Genomic DNA, 21010 nt, shown 5'->3' with positions numbered 1-21010 from the left:
AATCCTCGGGATCACAGAATTCTTAAATTCCTTGTGAGTGTGTGGTGTAGGTACAGTGGCTCGCCGCCAGGAGAAACCGGCACATGCCTAATAAATGAATAAAGCCCAGGCAGTCGGGGAATAGTCAGGGGTAAAAAACAGAGACCGGGGTCAGAAGGATGTGTCTTTAAAAAAAAAAAAAAAAAAGATTTTATTTATTTATTCATGAGAGACACACAGAGAGACGGGGGCAGAGACACAGGCTGAGGGAGAAGCAGGCTCCATGCCGGGGCCCGACGCAGGACTCGATCCCGGGTCTCCAGGATCACGCCCCGGGCTGCAGATGGTGCTAAACGGCTGCACCCCCCGGGCTGCCCAGGATGTGTCCTAATATTAATGCACATTGTTGTGAAGGAGTCTTTTGGTGACTGGCTTTGTCCAGGGGGTTTCTGAAGGGGTGTTGGGGAGTCTGTGTCCGGCCAGTCACCCCCCGTTCGTGCCACCTCTCACAGGAGAAGGAGAAAGAACTGAAGTTATCTCAGGACCTTAAAATCGTTGATTCCTAAGCTTGTCATTGGTCCCACCACCGACTTGAAACATTGGAACGAGTTTCCCAAAGAGCTTTTACCCCCTGGTCAAAACCCCGGAGGCTGAAGGCCCCAGGCCGAGCAGCGTGGCAGTGAGTGGGCCCCGTCCACCCCAGGACCATGTGCCGCGCCTGGGCCGCAGCTCGGCAACCATATGGGAACGTGTTCTCTGGAAAGAAGCCAGGAATCTGGATTTTTATGTGCAAACTCTCAATTTCTAAACGTTGGCGCTGCTTTGTTGTTGCTGTTTTAACTACTTCTCTGTGGGCCCCATAAACCAGATCTGCAGGCCGACTCCGCCCCCCGCCCCCCACCCCCGCTGCCAGTGTGAGTCTTGACTTAGAGTTTGCTTCCTTGATTTTAGAGTTCGTCCTTAGGTAAGAGTATTTTTTCGATAACTTGTCCTAATGTGCACCCATCCGTGTTCCTGGAGTGCCTGGCAGATTTTCCATGTGGTGAATGCAGCCCCGATGTCCCGACTCCGGATCCGAGACCACCACGCTCCTCCGTGGGGGGCCGGGGAGCAGGTACCCCGGGCCCCGGGGCCCCTGCCGTCGGTTGCGGCCCGGCTGCCGCGTGCGTGTCCGTGTCGCACCCAGACCGGACTTGCGCCAGCTGACGGCAGCCTGGGCTCGGCCCGCGGGCAGCGATCGGCCTCCGCTCCGGCGGCGGGAGGGAGAAATGTGGGGGCCTCGACCGTATGGTTGGAGTTTTCGCTGGTCTTACCGCTCAAACAGCAATAGCAGGAGCGCGCTCCTAGTCCCGCGGAGGCAGCCGGGCTCACCCTCCCGAGTCCTGGTCGCTGTCCGTCCGCGTCCGTGAGTCTCGTACACCTTGCCAGGGGCACACGTACCAGCGTTTCCCTTCCTGTAATATCCTGAACACTCTTACCCGGCAACACGACCTTCAGAATCGAACCTGCAAGGCTGTAGGAAGCTGCCTCCTGCTCACGTAGCACGGTTTGTCCGCTTCGGTGTTTGGGGCATTTTGTTTTCTCCATTTTCCACTTTTCAGCAAATAATACTAAAGACCTCTATATGCACATGCCTTTTATGTTGGGTTATTTCCTTAGGATAAATGCCCTGGGTTACAGTTATTGGTTTCTAAAGATAAATATTTTTTTTAGGCTCCTTGTAAAGGATTGTGAGGCGGCTCTGGAAGAGCTCCAGCCACTGCCCAGAGCAGTCCCGGCTCCACGGTAGGCTTCGCTCACGCGGGCCGCCGGGACCTGGAAGGTCTGAGCTCACGAGTGTCTCCATGCCCAGCCCCGCGTTGCTCTAGCGAACAGCAGTGGAAACACGCTTCCCTCACCCCTGAGGCTCATCCGCCGCATGTTCCTCGCGGTGGGGGGATCACTAGGCGTGAATCTAACTCTCTGTAGACGGCCCTGGAGCAGGCTCCTCCGTCGAAGGCATAGGTGTAGACGCCCCCTCTGGGAGGCCATCCCTGTGCCTGGGCACTGCGCGCCCCTCTGCTCTGTGACCTCCCAGCGTAGCCACGGCCCTGATGACATCCAGCACGCTTTGTCGCCTGTGTGACGCCAGCCCGCCCTCGCTGCCCGTCCCTGGCCCCGGCACGCAGCAGCTGAGACACGCCGCCTGCATCAGGGTCCTGCTGGTCCCCGTGTGGCGAGTCTGTTGCGCCCTGATGGTCAGTGGGCAGGAGGCTGCAGAGACGCCTGCCCTCCAGCAGGGCCTGGAATTAAGGTGGCCTTCGGGGACTCATACCAGCAAGACCCCCAGCGCAGTGAGGGGAGGGTGCCCAGGGGTCACCGGAGGGACGGGATCTCAGCAGGAGAGCTCGGCCCAGAATTGTGATCCTGGCCTGACTGTTAGCGGAAACGACGCCGCAGGCCCCCGTCTGAGTACAGGATGCGCTCGTGGGAGGCAGGACGTTGCCCCAGTCAGTTGATGTTTACTGAGCATTGTCCAGGGACGGATCTGCTGGGCCCGAGGTCGCTGCACAGGCGGGTCCGGGAGGCCTTCGGGGCGCAGCACGGCCCAGCGAGCCGTCTTGCTCACCTCCCCTTGCTGAGGCCACGCGCTCCCCCCCGGCCCTGCTGCGCCTCATGTGGCCACACCCTGAAGCACCAGATCCCAGGGAGGCCTGCCCCGAGCAGGAGAGCAAGCCTACAAGGTCCTCTGTGTCCTTGAGCGTGACGAGCACGGGTCACTATGGAGGTCGCCTTGTGAGGGCAGCAGGGGGTGGGGACGAGCATGGGTCATCCTGGATCATGGTCCTGGGCTGTGTGGCCGGGACCGAGCCGGGTCGCCCGCCCATGGCCACCTGGCATCAGGGTGGGTTGTAAGTGGTGCCAGCAGCGCCTTCTCCTGGGGCGGGGGGGGGGGGGGGGCAGGCGAGGGGAGTGGGATGGCCGGAGCCCCTCCGAGGGTGTGGCCCATCGAGGGAGGGCGACTGCCTGGGAGGAAGGTTCTGGCAGGTGGAGGACGGGGCCAAGGCCACCCCGCAGGTGTGCAGCAGGTGCAGGTGTGCAGCCACACGGAGGCGTGGAGCCCGAGGCCTGAGGCCCAGGAGAGGCGGGAGCTGGAGACCCGGAGGGGGGCAGCGCGGGACGGCGGGGAGGCCGGGGCACACAGGCCAAGTGTGCGGGGTCCCCCGAGGAGGCCCCGTGACCCCCGCCCAGGGTCCCCACCGCGGCTGCACTGCAGGCCCGAGTGGGTGTCAGGAGCTGGGCCCGGAGCGCAGGCCACGGGGCCCCTGTGGAGGCAGAGCTGAGAGCACGATGCTCCCTGCGTAGCTGCCGGGAGTCCCCGCCGGGCGGGACTGGGAGCTACCAGCCAAGCGGGCGTCAGCCCCGTTCCAAGCGACCCCCAGACAGGGGGGCCTGCGCCCTGTGCTCCCCGTGCGCCCCACGCTCCCCATGCTCCGTGTGGCCTGTGCTCCTCGTGTTTCCCGTGCGCCCCATGTGGCCCGTGCTCCCCGTGCGCCCCATGCTCCCTGTGCTCCCTGTGTGGCCTGTGCTCCCCTGCTTCCCGTGCTCCCCGCCCGCACCGTGCCCAACGTGCACCCCGTGCTCCCTGCCCCACTGCCCACGGCCCTGCCGAGGCCTCTGGGCCCGTGGAGGCAGCCTGGCCTCGCCTGCGACCACCCTGCCATCTAAGGAGCGTCCTCCCCAGGAGCCTGTGCACCTGGGCCGTGGCCCAGGACGCTTCCCTCGTGTCTCCTCCGCTGGTGGCCCCGCGGGGGGAGCGGCGGGCGGTTCCGGGCCACAGGCTTTCAGGGCGTCCGGCGGGAGGAGCTGCTGGGAGGAGCGCCGCTCGGCAGCCGGTGCTTCTGGGGAGCCTGTGCTCCTCCTGACGGCACCTTCCCGGGTCCCTGGTTCCTGAGCTCCTCGCGGCCCTCGGGGCCGTTCCTTGGCGGCCGTTCCCATGGCGGCCGGGCGGCGGCGGTCAGGGCCGGCCCTGAGGAGCTTGGCTCACTGCTCAGCCTCTCCGCGGCTCCCCGGGGTGCCCATCCTGCAAATGAGGAAACTGAGGCTGGGCCGGCAGTCAGCAGGGTGTGCGAGGTCCATTGAGTGGCAAGAGCAGGAGCGTCAGCTCTGTCCCCGCAGCTCCCTCTGCCCCCGCGTGCGAGCCTTGGCACAGCCCCTGGGACCAGGTCGCAAGTGCACCTGCAGGCCCCGCCGCTGAAGCAGCCTGCGCATCCGGGCTCCCCGCGCTCTCCCCTCACCCCAGGGGCCACCAGGGACTTAGCCTCCTCTGCCTCGGCCCTGGTGGCTGCAGGTCCTGGCGCAGCGGGGACCTCTCCCCTCCCCCCTCCTTCCCCCCTCCCCTCCTCCCCCCTCCTCTCCTTCCCCCCTCCTCCCCTCCCCTGGACTCGCTGGGCCCTCGCGTCTGGTGGCCCAGATAGCAGCTCAGGCTGGGCTCGGGGTTGGCACGCACACCTCCTGGGACGGGGGACAGCTATCTGGCGTCGCCACATGCTCGAGGGCGGCCCCGGGCCGAGGCTGAGGGAGAGGTGCTGCTGAGGAAGGAGCACAAGCTCGCGCTGAGGCGAGAAGCTGCCCTTGCAAACCCCTGGGGGCCCTGGGCTCCGGACGGGAGACACTTGCAGAGCGCTGCGCCCTCAGAGTCACCGCCGCCCTCTGACCCTGCAGCGGAGAGGCCCCCCCAGGGGACCGGGTGCCGGGCGGGGGCTCTGGGGACTGCAGATGGGCCCTCGGCACTGCTCTCCCGGCACCCGTCAGCCTCAGCCGCCCTCAGCAGGCCGGTGTCCCCGGGGGTCAGGGTCCTCCTCCCTCCAGGGCAGATGTGTCCAGGCTCCAGCGTCATCACCGTGTCCAGGCTCCAGCGTCATCACCGTGTCCAGGGTGCATGTGTCTGGGCTCCGGTGTCCTTACCGTGTCCAGGGCGCGTGTCCGGGCCCGGGCGTCCTCACCGCGTCATGTGCTCCGTCGAGGGCTATTCCCTGCTGTGCCGTCGCCTGCGCGGTCCCCACGTGGGGCCCTTGTGGGTGGCGTGGCCCCAACACCTCAAGGCGTGGCCTTGGCGGACACACTCTGGGGCTGTCCCCCACCCTGCCCGCGGCTTTCAAGGGATTCTGGAAGGCTCGTGGGCCCAGGGCGGCGGGGTTGGCGTGTGAAGGAGCCGGGAGGGCACAGGCCTGTCTCCGGGGGGCGGAAGGACGGCCCGTAGGGGGGCACGGCCCCGCTCCCAGCCACCCTCCGGCTTGCGAGACAGCCCGATTCTGGAGGTGGCTTTGCAGTCATGTAGGCTCCTGGGTGGCAGCTGCCTGGCAGGTGGGCAGCTGTGGGGGGGGGGGACCAGGCTCGGCAAGGCCCCCGCCGCCCTCCCCTGTGGCACACGGTCCCTCCTTGGGTGTTGGGGGCACGGGGCACAAGGTGTGGGGTCTGGAGACCCGGGATGAAGGCTGTTTGCAAGGGGAGGCGGAGAAGCGGGTCCAGAGCAGGGCCCTGCGTCCAGGAGGGGAGTCGGGGGCAGGCGGGGTGCGTGGGGGTCCTGCGACCATCGGGGCCTGCCCTGTGCCAGCCCTGGAGGCAGATGGCGGGGAAACGGGTAGAGCCGCTCAGGACAGCCCCGCTCGGAGGACGCAGGTGGCAGGTGGCAGCCTGGGACAGGAGGGCCGGAGACCGAGACGCCCCCGGGGACGGCTGGGGACGGGGTGGGGGGGACCGTCCCGCGGCGTCGGTGCCAGATCAGGGGCCTGTTGTGAGTTCTCCGGCTTCGCCTGGAATCCTGACGTTCCACGGAAGCACCTTCCCACCCGACGGTCATGTTCGGGGGCGTGTGTCACGCGGGTGCCTGCACCGATGGGCGGCACGGAGCCCTTGCACACGTGGAGCCAGAGATGCGCGTCCTCTGACGTCCTTCCCCAGAACCTTCTGGCTGAAGGTGAGCTCGCCGTCCTCTCGCCCTCTCTCCGCCCGGCTAGTTTCCGTCGCCAAGGACTGGCTGCGCCTCGGACGTCCTGCGCCCAGAATCAATGGCGCCTGCGCCCGAGCCTGGCTTCCTTTGCTCCGTGTGACGCCTGCAGGTTGGCGCAGGAGGTCTGCGTGTGGGCTCCTGGGCTGAGCCGCTGGCCGCCCGCCCCCCTGCGTCTCCTCCCCTGTACCTGCGGGGCCTCCCGGCCTCATCCCAGAGCTCCGGCCTCAGCCCCGGCCCTCCCTCAGGCCCTCATAACCCCCCACCCCCACCCCTGCAGCCTCGGTGCCCCTCGCTTGCTCACCCTCCTCCTCCTCTGCTGTTCTCTCATCTTCCCTGTGCCTGGTGCTGCTGCTCAGAAACCCTTGGGGCCTCCCCCCTCACAGGATGGTCGGCACGAGCCCAGGGCTGCCCCTCGGGACTCGCCCTCCAGCCCGCCCCCCCCAGCACCTTGCACCCAGTGCCACCCCTCGGGACCTGCCTGCCCCCCCAGCACCCGTACCCAGTGCGTGGTCTCAGGAATTAGGGGGAATTAGGGGGAATTAGGGCCGTGAGGGCATCACTCACCGATGACAGGGCTTTGGAAAGAGGGTGGGCGCAGGCAGCGGGCGTCTCCGGCTCCTCCGGGGTCCTGGTGAAGCAGCGGCGTTCCGTGTGCGGGACCTTCAGCGGCTTCTCCCCGAGGCTGGCAGTCGTGGGTCACGGGGCCGGAGCCTCGTCTGCCCGTGAAGGCCCTCGGGTCAGGCAGGCACCCAGGACCCGACGTAGGCTCTTCGGTTTTCTCGCGCCGACAGCCCTGCCCGAGGGACCCCCGTCGTCCCGTCCCAGCTCAGTCACGCACGCCCGAGTCTGGAGAAGTGACGGCAGCAGGTCACAGCAGGGACGAGCCAGGCGCCGCCGGACCTGACGGTCACAGCCCCAACCATGCCGCTGCCTCTGTCCTGCGGGACGGAGCCTCCGAAAACTGAGTCCGAGGAAGGAACAGGAGCTGTAGAAAGGCTCCTCAGGGGACAAGGACAGGATGGGCCAGTGGCACCAAGAGGAGGCACTTCCCGGAGGGAAGGGCTGCTCGGAAACCTGCCTAACCCCGTGCAGCAGGGGAGCCCGCGGGGCCGTCAGCGCTGACGTCGGGTGCTTGGCCCTGCAAGTCCGGGTCGTGGGAGCAGTTGGCGGTTCCCGGGCCTGGTTCACCCCGTTGAAGGCTGAGTATGGGTGGGAAGAGCCGTTCTTTCACGCGGACGTATTTTAATTCCCGAGCAAACGCACACATGGGTAGAACCACGAGGCAAGACTGAGCATTGTATTGGCGTTTCTCTAGGAACCGACTCAGAATCACCGAGGAAGCTTTTTGGGTTGTTTTTCAGATTTTATTTGTTTATTTGAGAGAGAGCACAAGCAGGGCCGAGGGAGAAGCAGCTCCCCCTGAGCAGGGAGCCCGACGCGGGGCTCGAACCCAGGACCCCGGGGTCACGACCTGAGCAGAAGGCAGATACTTCACCGACGGAGCCCCCGGGCGCCCCACATGGGAAGGCTTAACACGGACTCCTGGGTCCTGCCACAGACCGACTGGATCAGACTTTTTCTTATGACAAGTGCCCCAGATGCTGCAGACACACAGGGGAGGTAGGAACCCTCTACTCAGGCTCTGCAGCCGTCTCCGGGTTTATTAGCCAGACAGGCTCACTCTCGTGGCTTCCTGCGGCTTCCCGGGGACGTGGGGTCATCCTGTGTCTTACCTAGAACCAGTTCTCCTTCCCTCGGGCCTTCTCCCAAGGCCGCTGGACCCGGCCGCTGTGGCTGAGCCGTGACGACCTCGTGCCTGAGCAGCAGGCCCTGCGTGGAGTGCTCCCTGCCGCCTCCCGGTCCTCCACGTGTTCCTGACGGTCAGAGGCAGGCCCTGCAGGCGGTGAAGAGGACGGCCCCGGGAGTCGGGGCCCCGGTCCACCCCGCCACGGGCATCGGCACGACCTTTGGCAAGACACCTATGACCTGCGTCTCATCTGTGAAACCGAAACGGGAACAGAGCTCCTCTCTGAGAGGATTAAATGAAAGGATCCACGGAATTCGCTTACTGCGTACACGAGGGTAGTCGTCAGGAATCATCGTGACAGCAGCATCGCCGTCCAGGGTCGTCATCAGGACTCGAGGACGTGTGCGTGGGCAGCAGGCGGCATGAGCTCCTCTACGGTACCGGCAGGGCTGCAAGCGTCTGCAGGTGTAAAACCTGCTACCTGGTTGCTCCTAAGGGTTTTATTATTTGACAGGGAGGGAGGGAGGGAGGGAGAAGCAGGCTCCGCAACAGGGGCCGCCCAGGGCTGCATCCCAGGACCCCGGGGCCATGCCGGGAGCTGAAGGCCGAGGCTCCACCACGGAGCCCCCGGGCGCCCCCGGAGCATGACCCTGAGAGGACTTCAAGGTCTTGAGAGACGGTGGTTTGCTGTCCTCCCTGCGCCGACCCTGGGCCCACAGAGCCCGGCAACAGCGCCGCTCGCCCAGCGCCCACCCTTCCCCGCCTTCCCCGCCCCGCCTCTCGCTTCCCCCTGGCCCGGCAGGCCCTGCAGGCGGTGCCTTGTGCCCTTTGCTCTCAGAGCCGCACGGAGGAGGGCAGGAAGTGCCGCTCACAGGCCATGCTTGCTCTTGCAGCTGCAGGCTGTGCCCATGGGCAGGAGGCAGCGTTGGGTTCCACGTCCCTGTTGTCAAGTCTCGGGCTCCGGGGCGTTGAGCAGAAACAGCGAGGTCACCCTGCAGCAGCCTGACATCCTGCAGCCATCAGTGTCCCTTCACAACAAGCACAATGCACTTCATGGGGGCCGGGGAGCTTGTGCAACCAGCGCGGGGGCTGCGGGGGCTGCGGGGGCTGCGGGGGCAGGGGCTGACTTCCAGCAAGAGCACAGCCAGGCCCGGAGCGGCAGGGCACCAGGAATCCCGAGGCTGCTGCACCTACTTTGTCAGCAGCCTGAGCTCTTGACGGACGCCAGGATGCCACCCCCCCCCCGGTCCCCAGGGCACAGCCGACGGTGAGCTAGGCCCCAAGTCCTGGCTGTTCCTCGCGCTACCCAGATCCTGACACGTGCACCCCTGGGGACCCCTAGTTGGGGGAGAGCCTCGGTGCCTCGGTTGGCCTGAGCTGCCGTCACAAAGCCCCACAGACCCGAGTGGCTGCAAGGCCAGATTTGTCCGGGAGGCGAGCCGTCTGCAGTCAGGCAGCGACAGGACCCGTGCCCACGGTCTTCTCGTGAGGATCCCGGTCGGATGGGATCGGCGCCCAGCCTACTGAGCTCATCCCACAGAATCGTACCCCTAAAATCCCTGTTTCCAAAGGCAGCTGGGTTGCTGGGGGTTAGGACCTCGACGTGTCACTCTGGGGGAGGCACGCTGGAGCTGATGACACGGGGGGCGGTGTTGTCTGCGTGGCGCTGTGCTCAGGGCACAGCAGGGGAGGGCGGGGTAGCCCGGTGCTGGGTGCGAGGTGCTGGGCCGCGGGGTGCTGAGAGCCCATCCAGGGGACGTGACCAGAGGATGTAGGTGCTCACGCTCAGCACAAGTAGTCTTCGCATTTATTGCTCTCACATGCTTGTTTTATCTGATGCTCTCAACAGCCCTTTGAAATAGAAAAGTACTATTATCCCCGTTTTCCCTGTGAGAAATCCGAGGCTTAAGTAGGTCATGAGTCCCTCCCCGGGGCCCCAGCACTCGGTGGTGGCAAGGGCAGGAGTGAGCTCCGGTCCCGACCTAGGCCATGGGACAGGTTAAGATGGAGGGACGCGCAGGTGTGCCGGCAAATGTCAAAGCAGCAGCAGCCACGCGGATCCAGCCCGGTTCTGCAAGATTTTCTCATTTTTCCAGAAATCTTTCTTCATCTTAAAGTGAAACATCTTTCAAGTTAAAACACACACATGTGTGCACACCTGCATGCACACACATGCATATGCACGCACACATGCACATGCAGCCATGTGCACATGCACACACGCAGACACATGGACACACATGTGTGCACACACATGTGCGCACACGCAGACGCGCACCACACACACCTATACATGCACGCACATGGACACCTGCACACACGTGTACACACACACGCACATGGACACACGCACACATGCATGTGTGCACACACATGCAGACACACACCACACACACCTGTACATGCACACACGCACGTGCACGCACACGGACACACATGCACGTGCACACGCTTGCATTAACCCTGTGCAGGGCCTAACCAAACACGTCTGCCCTCAGCCTGTAGGCTCTGGCTGAAGCTAAGTGTGCACGGGGTGAAATGCGTGTTCCTGGAGGGCTCACGGACCCTGTCTCCGGCAGTATTAGAAAGATGCCGCTGCCGATCGGGTTGCCGTGAATCCTCGTCTGCCAGGGAACCTCGGGACCCGCGCTCGTTGATCGTTAAATAGCCGTGTGCACGGGGCACAGCCCTGCACCCACGCTCCTGGCGGCGCTCCCAGCCAGCCCGTGAGGTAGGGCTGCTGCCTGCCACCCCTGCCACAGACGGGGGGACGACGAGGACAGGGAGGCATTGACAGCAGAGGCGGAGTGACAAGGTCGCGGAGTTTTTAATCAAACCGGGGTCCGTGCAGACCTTTGCGCCTCTGGGGCAGGGACAGCGCTAGTGGCCCGGGGTCTCCGAACGCTGACCTCAGCCCTGCCTCCCCGCGACACCCAGAACATGTTGCTCAGCTCGTGGAAAGGACAGGGGACATCTGCTGTTCAGGGCACTAAACAACAGACGCTTTCCGCAGCAGAAGGGGCGTTGCACAGACGCCGGGCACTCAGCAAGCCCACGACTCCAGGTCGTCGGTGTCAGGGTCACCCTCGCCCCGAGTGTGAGTCCGATGAACGGGAACTGCACCCTTCCCTGGGCGGCGGAGCGTGGCTGCTGCGGGGAGAGGCCTACAGGCTGGTTCCGGGCTTAGGAGCCGCGTGAGCCGGGAGCCAGGGTCTTGAATTTCGGGGGCCTCATCCCTAAGGTGAGGATGAAACCATAATCCACCCTTGAGGGCAGGGCGCGGCTTCGCGGGCTCCTGCGCACGCACGAAGGCAGCATGTGCACCGGAGGCTCCGTGCAGACGCCAGGCGGTCGTTGCCTCGGAAGCTCTTCTCCAAGAAGAGAGCGAGCCTGTTATCCAGCTGGTGGCCCGAACGCCAGCCAGACGTCCTTGCCCCCAGGGAAGAGCAGAGCACCCCCTCGGGAGGCTCAGAGGGGCGCGGGGTGCTGTAGGCCGGGAGGAGGTGCTCCGCGGGACCCTCCCCCCCCCCCCCCCCCCGCAGGCATTCCTGCAAAGGGAGCCTGACAGTGAGCAGTTTGCTCAGAGCCACGCGGGGCACAGGGGCGGCCCCAGCCGGTGCCTGGGAGGTGGAGCAGCGGCAGGACGGCTGCCTCGGGCCTGGGAGCCCGCGTGCCCTGGAGGCAAGGAGGGTGCTGCGCGCTGTTCTCACGCCACAGGGACATTAGAGTCCTCAGGCTGCAGCCCGGGAGCCCAGGCCCTGTCCAGGGGAATCCTGCTCACATTCTGGAGGCGGGGCCAGTGCTCAGAGCTCAGCCAGGGGGCAGGGGGCACGGGGTGAGCTGTGGGAGGAGGGCAGGGTGCCGCCGGGAGCCGGGGGTGGACGTGGCCACCAAGGAGCCAGGGGAGTGGGGCATCGAGGGGGCAGGACGTGGCCGCCGTCGGGGGGGCAAGGGGGTGGCTTCCCGTCTTGCAGCCTCTGCGGCCCCAGCTCACAACCCTCCTGTGGCCTCGGGAGTGCGGGGTCAGCCCAGGTCCCTGCCGGCGTCTGGGGAACAGACACTGAGTCCAGCTGGTGGGGGAGGCCCCTCGCGTCCACCTGCTCCCGCGGGTCCTCAGGCCACCACCCTGGGGTCTGGCCGGCTCGCATCCCCCAGACACGGGGGCACCCACCCCTAGACGGGCTCACAGCCCCGGAGGTCCCCTCGAGCCCTTCCCAGGTGGCTGGGGACAGGGCAGGAGAGCAGCCTGACCCCAGGGCCCAGGCCGCGGAGGAGCGTCGTCAGCCACAGCCCCAATGGGGCCGGGCTCCAGTGCCCGAAGAGGCCACTGGAGGGGGGCGGGGGGAGTCGGGTTAGAATTCCCAGCCACTCCACGGATCCCCTTCGATGTTGGCGTGGACGCAGGGCGTCCATCACCGAGAGTCTGAGCGGAAAGGTCCCCACTTTTTCTTGAACACACACTTCCTCATCGGCCTAGCATTCCTCACGCGGCTGCAAACCTCGATGGCGCCTAAAAACGCACCCTTTGTGCAAAGTTCCGCAGAGGTGCCCTCCCGCGCCACTCCCTGGTGCCGGGGCTTGAATCCGCGTAGTAGTTGGGTGAAGGAGCCAAAATGAGATAAAAGTCAAACCCTCCGTTACGGTGCAGAGCAGGGATATTAGACCACGGGTAACGGGGCCTGGCTTGCAGACGCAGCCGCCGCAGGCCCCTAACTACCCCAGATGTTTGTGTTTCCTCTTAGAAGATTCTAGAAGAAAAAAAAAGAAAAAAAAAAAGATTCTAGAAGAGGCTCCATCGTGCCGTATGTTGGGGTGCATGGATTAGATGCCTTGTGCCGCAAAAGATTCACGGAGGAGCTCCAGGGGGAGGGCCTTCTAGTAACTACCTCCCAGAGCCCGCGACGACTGGGGAGGTGCACCCTTTCCCCCTTGGAAACGGAGGCTTTGGGACCGTCTAAACAGTTGTGGTTTTTTCAGGTTTCAGGTAGAAACAAGAGTTGAAGATGTCCAGCAAAACAGCAAGCACCAACAACATCGCCCAGGCACGGAGAACGGTGCAACAGCTGAGAATGGAAGCCTCCATCGAGAGAATAAAGGTGAGAAGCCGGCGGGGACGAGGCCCCTCTGCTCTGCAGACGCTGGGCCACGTTTCAGGGAAGGTAATGCCCGTAGGGCGGCTTGGGCTCGGGATCCTCCCAGGCCAAGCGGGGAGTCTCCCAAAGCCCTGGGCAGCCAAAGGGTCGGAGTTAAGCCTGTTTGGACGGAAAAACCTAAAACCCAGGGAAGATGGGCACCTGCCTTCCCTGAACGAGCACCATCAGGTCCCGTGATCTCTGTTCCGCCTTGCAACGGGGGTCCGGGTGGGCTGTCTGGACACCCTTGTCGTACCTCTGGAGTTCGCTGAGCGCTCCAGAGTGATCCGTACGGGTGAAGTAGCCGTGGGCAGCGAGCCAACGCGCACGGCCTCCTTTGTGTAGGGCCCGCTGCTTTTTATTTTTTTTTTATTTTTATTTTTTATTTATTTATTTTTGCCCGCTGCTTTTTAAATGCATGTAGACTATTTTAAGGACACGTTCTGCACCCAGGGGCAGTAGTGCCAGCCTTCGTTGAGCTCTGGAAGAAACGGGAAGGCATTTATAAGGTCGCCTGGCTGCCCAGCCCTTGCCCCCCAAATCCCAAGAGGGAACGCGGCATTGCACGCCCTGGAATGTCGTGACGAATGCTGTTTCCTAGAGACTGAAGCAGTCACCTGATACATTCCTCTGGGCCTGGGGAGAGTCACCTGTCTCCAAAACAGGAGGCTGCCTATGCCGTTGACAGGCCCCAGCTGCCCCGTGCTCCTTGCCTGGAGGCTCTGGGCTGACGGTTCTGTGGGATATCCCACCCAGGCATGGCATTTTCCATTTTTAACTCCTGCCAGAGGAAGGCACGGAGTCCTCCCGCTTGGGTTTGGTCTCTCCTTTTTATTTTCCCAAGCCCAGTGTTTAACAGTAACTGTCGAAGCTCTTCTAGAACTTGACCCCTCTCGCTCGCGCGCGCTCTCTCTCTCTCTCTCTCAAGAGTATTGACTCCAAGCCAGGAATCCAGTTCCTGAACTCCGTCCTGCATTCCAGTCCTGTATCAAATACAAACTAAGACACAACGTCCCCCGATTCACATATGCGTCCCCTCCGCCCACCCTCTGAGACCTTTCAAGTCTATGGATAGTCCGTTGTAGCAACAAACACCCATATGCTCTTTGCCAAGATTCACCAATGATTAACAGTTCGACACATGTGCTTTCTCTGTCTACACCCACACAACACACATCCTCTAAATAAACCAGTTGGAAAAATAAAAAATAAAAAAAAAGATAAACCAGTTGGAAGTCGTTCGCAGACATGGTCACTCTTCCCCCTTGATTACTTCACCACCTGGCTCCTAACACAAGGGCATCCTTCTTCACGGCCACAGTACAACGATGACATTTAGGATCCTCTGATAACCCAGCACACAGTCCGTTTTGGAAGGATCCAGGCCGCGTGTTTTGCAGAAGGGTCCTCGCTTTGGATACCACCTGCGTGCGATGATCCGATTCCCATTACTTTGGCAGGAATACGTGCCAGCTGGGGGGACGTCCTCTGTGCTCACCCCAGGAGACACGTGATGTCCTTTTGTCTGACCTTGAAGTCTGATCACTCAAGGCCAGAGCTGCCAGATTTGTCCATTTATGAGCCTCTTCCCCTTATTAACTAACAAGTAATAGAGGAGAACGAGGCTGGCTCTCAAAGTATCACCCCACCATCTTCCACCCAATGGGCCAGCATTCAGCATTCAACTCCTTTTTTTTTTTTTTGGTGTTCAATTTGCCAACATATAGAATAACACCCAGTGCCCGTCCCATCATGTGCCCCCCTCAACTCTACTTTTAATGTCTGCTTTGGTTTTTTTCTACACGTCAGGTTTCAAAGGCATCAGCGGACCTCATGTCCTACTGTGAGGAGCACGCCAGGAGCGACCCTTTGCTGATAGGGATACCGACCTCAGAAAACCCTTTCAAGGATAAAAAAACTTGCATCATCCTATAGAGGAACAGTGAAAGGGCTCCTCGCCTCTCCTCAACAAAGCAAATTATGAGCAGCTCCTTGGAAGAAATTTACCTTCAGCTTATCTGGTAACCACTGCTAATAACTAAAATACTCTAACTTGGAATAATCGACTCCGACGTCTTTATTTTTCCAAGTTGCCTTTTCTTTAAAACACCTTTTTCTGATTTAATACGGAATAACGGTCTTCTTTTCCACTCGATAACTATGGTGTCCTCTTGGGTTACTGCTTAAGAAAAGTTGGTTTGGGCCATTTCGAAAAAAAAAAAAAACAAAAAAAACAAAAAAAACAGTGATAACTTAAGTCCTAAAGCCTTTACATCATCCTAGGGTTGTGCCGACCTGCACCGTGTCCCTGGGTGAGGAGCGCCGTGTGTATAAGTCTTTGTATATACACGTCTCAAGGCTTATTTCCTTGTTAAAACGTCTCTCAGTTCCTCAGCTCCAGAAGCCACGCCTCTGCCCTGTCCTATGTACGGAGTTCCCGTACAAAAAGTAAAGAACGTCCTAAGGTCGGAGCCACTGTAACTGGGTAAGGAAGACTCCTTGCTGACCTCTTAGCTCATCAACTGCACCAAGTAAAATTAAAAACCGAACTACAGGCCCTCCTCTGAGGTTTTCCCAAGGGAGCCTTTGGGCTTCAGCGATCGCGGGTCTTGAAAAGGGGAAGAGGCCCCGGGCAGGACTGTGGGCAGCTGCTCCCCGGGGGCTCGTGTTCTCTGCAGTGAGGGGGACGTGCCCTGCAGGGGAAGGTCCGCCTTGATGCTTAAAGTAAAGGAGGGTCCACGGGAGCCCGGCGCAGAGAGCGAGAATGTGTAAAAGCCGTGTGCTTTTCTTAGCCAAACTTTGTGATTTCCTCCTCTCTGCCCTGCCCTTCAGCTCGCCTCTCTGGCCAGGACGGCTGTTTGCAGAGGTGAGGCTCACCTCCCGGCCCCAACGGGGTGGACCGTGGTGGGAAAGAACCCTACAGGAGCCAAAGGCATCAGATTTGTCAAATACCCGGGGGAAGGGGGTGCGGCGTGTTCCCCGATTGTCCGCACCCCCCAGGGCAGGCTTAGACCTGGAGTACACTTGGGCTTCAGGGTGCCAGCAGCTGTCCTCAGGTTCCTGGATGTTCCTCTGGGTGTGAACTCAGCCCTCAAGTCCTGGGGCTTGCCCGTGGGCATCCCAAGGAATCTCCTAGGCCACAGAGTATCTTAGTTTTATTAAAGAGGGAGGAAGGGCCCCCTTTTTTAAACAAAAAACACTCCCTTAAGGGCGCACGCCATACACAAGCCTCTGATATTTTAATTCATCTTTAGTTCCTTAAAATATCTACTAATGAAGGATTAAAAGCTCACCTTCCAAAAGGATCCAACCCCCAAGATGGAACTATTTACAGCGCTTTCCCCTAGTCCTACACGCTCTTGCTCTGCCACCCAAGCCCTCCCCCCCCCCCCCCCCCCCCGCCCCTACAGTCGCACGTCTGGGTTCCGAGTCTGAAGCTGACTGGGGCTGAACAGATGCAGGGCTATTTTTAAGCTGCTCAAACCGAGTCAGGACTTCCCCAGCCACCTATCTTTTCAACATTGTGAACTGCCCTCACTTTTCCAACATCATGTGGAAAATCATGCCACTGGCCTTAACCCCTTGACATCTCCCGCTTGGTTTTGCAACACGCCCGGTTTCCAAGAAAATTACAGGCGCCTGTTCAGGAGCAAGAGAGGTGACATTCGAAATGTGCACTAAAAACACATGACACTTAACGCTTCACTCCATGAGGCCTTTTCCTTTAACAAGTGTATTTTTCTACTGATGGTTTCAGAACACTAATCGTATTTTCATTCTGATTTTAACATTTTTCCTTAAGTATTTATAATGCAGCTTGTTAAATATTTTTATGAAATTTTATCATACCTACTCGGTATCTATGCACCTTTTCAGTAGCAAGCATAAGTTTATTCTTTAGTACTAAATTATCTTTTTAGCCAACGGGAGCCACGTAGGTTTTGCTCTCTATTTGTTGATATGCTTGTAGTGGGTAAGGAATGGACTTGAGGTCCCGGGAGGTTACATTTTTTGCCAGTCAGATATCATAAAGGCTAGGAGCACGGCTGTCCTGTAACCTCTTAACTGGGCGTAGGGCATGTTCAAGAGAAGTGAAATCCCATCCTTTGACGCTGGACCCAGTGCGGAAAAATTGTAGCTAAATGTTGATTTACTTACAGCTAGATGTCTATTTAAGAAAATCTATGTATAGGATATGCAGAAGTCACTTTTATTTATCAGGCTTTAATCTACTTATGAACCACGATTGAACTGTTCTGCAGCAGCTTGCTTATGATAATGGACAAGTGCCCCGTATACGGTGGGTTTCTTTCCCCAAAGCACCACTTTAAAGACACACTAATCACATAATATACGTGCAGCTTCTTGGCTTCATATCTAGGAAGCTATTTAAATAGGTTCATTATATTTTTGTCTTTAATACTGCTTCTGTTAACGCTGATCTTTTTTCTTATTCTTGTATGTTTGTTAGTGCATAAATCTGTCCAATCGAGGCCCCAGGACCATGGCAAAATATGCTAGACAAAAGTTCTTGAATCCAAAGTATTTTATAGAAACACATTACACCAGGTTGTCCACAAGGGTAGAGGTTGTAGTTACTTTTTCTTCTAAAAAGAATCTGGTTTTTACATTTCCTTACCTTATTAAAATCAAAGTGCCATAATTACCTTTTAAAGGAAGGACCTGACCTGCTCTCTTTCTGTACTGTTTTTGTACTTTACTAATCTTCAAACTATCAAAGAAATTATACCAATGATTTAGCAATTTTGAGGCATAGGTTAGTTTAGGTAGTAAAAGAGGTGCTGAACGTTGTCTTCAGATGCCACCTTCTCAGCCAATTTACAACCAACAGAAGTGTTATCCGATTATTCCAGCTATTGACTGAAGATCTTTAGAGGCCCAAGAAATGAAGGGCAGTACGTGTCAGTCCTTCTCAATAAAATATAATACTGGAATGTCTTATGAATTGTATTGATTTCTTTTATGGTGGAGCTGTTAATGGGAACAAAACACATGCATCAAATAGAATTATGTGTAAATTAAAATAGAACCCTTACCTAAAGTTGGGCGGCCTGGATCGTAGCCTTGGAGTGTTTTTCAGCCAATCTTGTGTCCCTGTGTCATGTGACTTTGGACAAGGCACTTCATCTTGCTGGGCCCCCGTTTCACCATCTGTAAAACAGGAGGCTCAAAGTAGATGATGGTGGGAACTTCCCCCAACCCCCCAACGATGCCTCGGTCCAGCGGCCTACCCTCTCTACAGGTCCTGCCAACATGTTGGTGCTATAAGCTGCTTCAGATATACAATTGGTTCATCTATCACGTATGCTCATTTAATAGCTTTTGAAAGGCCTTTTTGTTACATAACTTTTTCTAGTTTTATGACTTGATTACTGTAATGTCTTGTTTTTAGTCATGTAACTCTAAACATCATTCACTTGATGTCTCGGTAATCTGCGTTTGATATATGGTTGAAGGGATTTTGTTATTTCATAGCATTCTCTGGCTACTCATCTGTCTAGCATCTTATTAACCTAAGCACTGTGATCATTGTTTGGAAATCTGTCCTATGGAAAGAATAAAAGCACTTACTTCACATGTACTTCACAGATTTGAAAGAAGTTTCATTAAAACGTTGTTCTCTTTAACAATGGATCAGTGCCTCACTGTATCATCCTTCCCGTGGTTTGCTGAATAAATTAATAGAAGACCAGTTCTCTTCCCTTTCCCTCCATTCAGTTAACCTTTTCTGAACACCTACTGAGAACCAGATGTTGAACACAGGCTCTGACACTCGAATGAGCAAGACTCACACCAGCCTGAGCACAGCTCACAGTCCGGAGTAAGGTGGGTGGGAACGGCAGGTGCATAAACTAGTAATTAGAGTACCATGTGAGAAGGTGAACAGAGTACAGTACCGTGGGATCCCAGAGGAAGGAGAAGCAGCTCCGTATCAGTGAAGCCTGAGAAGGTTTCCAAAGGAAACCTTTGGGTCTTGAGAAAAGAGAAACTTTGTAAGCACTGGAATGAAGTCTTGGGAGGAAGTGAAGGAAGAAGAGGAGAGTGGCCTCAAAACCAGGGTGCAGGGTGCTCCCATAGTACCCATTTATCCTGTAAGCAACTGGAAGGCAGTGGAGGTTATTAAAGAGGAATGATACGACATCTGATGTGTGAGGGCTGTCTCCTGTCCTGAGACACAACTGTGACCATGGAAACAGGTAAATGAAAAGGCCATTACACTCCCAATGACTCATATTCACCAAGTGTGTGCCAAAGGTACCCTACTCCTCCTTAGTTCCTTCTCCTAGGGCCAAGATTCCCATGGAATGAAGGAAGAACATCGTCATCCAGAAAGGGAAAAAAGGTGGCCAGTGACTGGTTATGGACCAGGCAGCAAACAATGATGATCGTGCCTTCAGATGAGGCCTTCTGTTGCTCCAGTTACTGTCTCCTTATCAGAGCCATCCATGCCTACTAAGGCCATTTAATTGTAGGCCAGCCCTGGGCAAACATGTACAGCTGGTCTCAGGAACCCCCACCTCAACTATCAGGTTTTTTTTTTTTTAGAAACCAGTGTTTTCTTTGTCCTGAAGGAAAATACAATCCAAACAAATTCATCCTAAAATGCTAATGACTTAATGGTTAGTAGAAGATCACTAGAACTACAATAGAGAACTATGGAAAGAGCAAAGCTTAGCATAAAGGGGCAAAAGTTAGAAGTTGTAGATCATCGAGAATTATACACATGAAGCATACCTATAGCCTATAAATTCTAGATCATCAATTATAAAAACAAGTAATTGAAATCATTGAGATACAGAATGGTAAGATCCCAGGTTTAGAAGTCTAAGAACTGTGCAGCCAAAACATCTATGTCAAGTTGCTACTGCTGGTCTCTAGATCCAGTCGCCACCCCCGTCCCCATCCTACCACACACACAATCTGTTTAGAGAAAAGTGACAGCCCTATTCACTAAAAGACTTTAAATCTGGTCCATAAGATAGTCATCCTGTGACATCATAAGGGCCCTGTGGATCCATAAGTTGATATATTAGGGGCAGGCCTAAGGCAGTCACACCCTGGAAAAACCTGGCCAGCAGTACCTGCTTCATTCCAGACAATGATAGACTGGAGCATTAATGTCCCCTAGGACCAGGTTAAGGACAAGCCTAAGTAAAAGCTGGCATGTGAACAGAATGGAAAAACCAGAAATAAACCCATGTTTATATGGTCATTCTATGACAAAGGAGGCAAGAATGTACAATGAGGAAAACAGTCTCTTTGTTAGATCGTGCTGGGAAAGAATGCAAAAACAATGAAACTGGACTACTTTTTATACCATATACAAACTCAAAATGGACTAAAGACCTAAAAATGAGACATAAAACCATAAAACTCCTAGAAGAAAACAGAGGCAATGATTTAACATCAGTCCATTTCCTTTCCTCCGGGAAAGGAAAAAAAGGCAAAAAAATAAACTATTGGGACTACAGCAAAATAAAGGCTTTTGCATAGTGAAGGAAACAACAAAATGAAAAGGCAACCTACTGAATGGGAGAAGATACTTGCAAATGATATATCTGATAAGGGATTAATGTTCAAAAATATATAAAGACCTTATACAACTCAAGACACACACACACACACACACACACACACACTCCAATTAAAAATGGGTAAGGGACCTGAATAGACATTTTTCCAAGGAAGACATCCAGATGGCCAACAGACATGAAGCAGTGCTCAACATTACCATCATCAGAGAAATGTAAATCAAAACCACAGTGAGATACCACCTCACACCTGTCAGAATGACTAGACTCAAAAGAAATAACGTGTGGGGGTGAGGATGTAGAGAAAAGGAAGCCTCTTACACGGTTGGTAGGAATGAAAATCAATGCAACAATGTGAAAAACAGTATGGAGGTTCCTCAAAAAATTAAAAATCAACATACCGTATCGTCCAGTAATTCCCCTACTAGGTATTTACGCAAAGAAAACACAAACACTAATTTAAAAATATATATGCAAAAAATAAAATAAAAAAATATATATGCACCCTTATGTTTATTGTACTATTAAAATTTTAATTCTAGTATAGTCGACAGTTTTTAAGCGTACAATATAATGATTAAGCAATGCTATACATCACTCAATGCTC

At 57.0% G+C, this 21010-nt stretch overlaps 1 protein-coding gene across 6 annotated transcripts in view; it reads left to right on the top strand.

The window, feature by feature from the left end:
* The window catches only part of GNG12 (G protein subunit gamma 12), an 80311-nt gene extending 61806 nt beyond the window's left edge, over window positions 1-18505 (top strand). For all 6 annotated transcript variants that reach the window (XM_077904982.1, XM_077904979.1, XM_077904983.1 and 3 more), the window contains 2 exons: window positions 12696-12814; window positions 14660-18505. In XM_077904982.1, coding sequence (XP_077761108.1) covers window positions 12722-12814; window positions 14660-14785 — 219 coding nt within the window. In that variant the 5' untranslated portion in view covers window positions 12696-12721 and the 3' untranslated portion in view covers window positions 14786-18505. The remainder of the gene's footprint in view (window positions 1-12695; window positions 12815-14659) is intronic.
* Window positions 18506-21010: the final 2505 nt, after the last annotated feature.

The sequence above is a fragment of the Canis aureus genome, chromosome 8 (genome assembly GCF_053574225.1).
Source record: "Canis aureus isolate CA01 chromosome 8, VMU_Caureus_v.1.0, whole genome shotgun sequence".
In the NCBI taxonomy this organism is placed as follows: domain Eukaryota; kingdom Metazoa; phylum Chordata; class Mammalia; order Carnivora; family Canidae; genus Canis; species Canis aureus.
The sequence above is the reverse complement of the archived record's forward strand: the minus strand, read 5'-3'. Positions and strand labels throughout refer to the sequence as shown.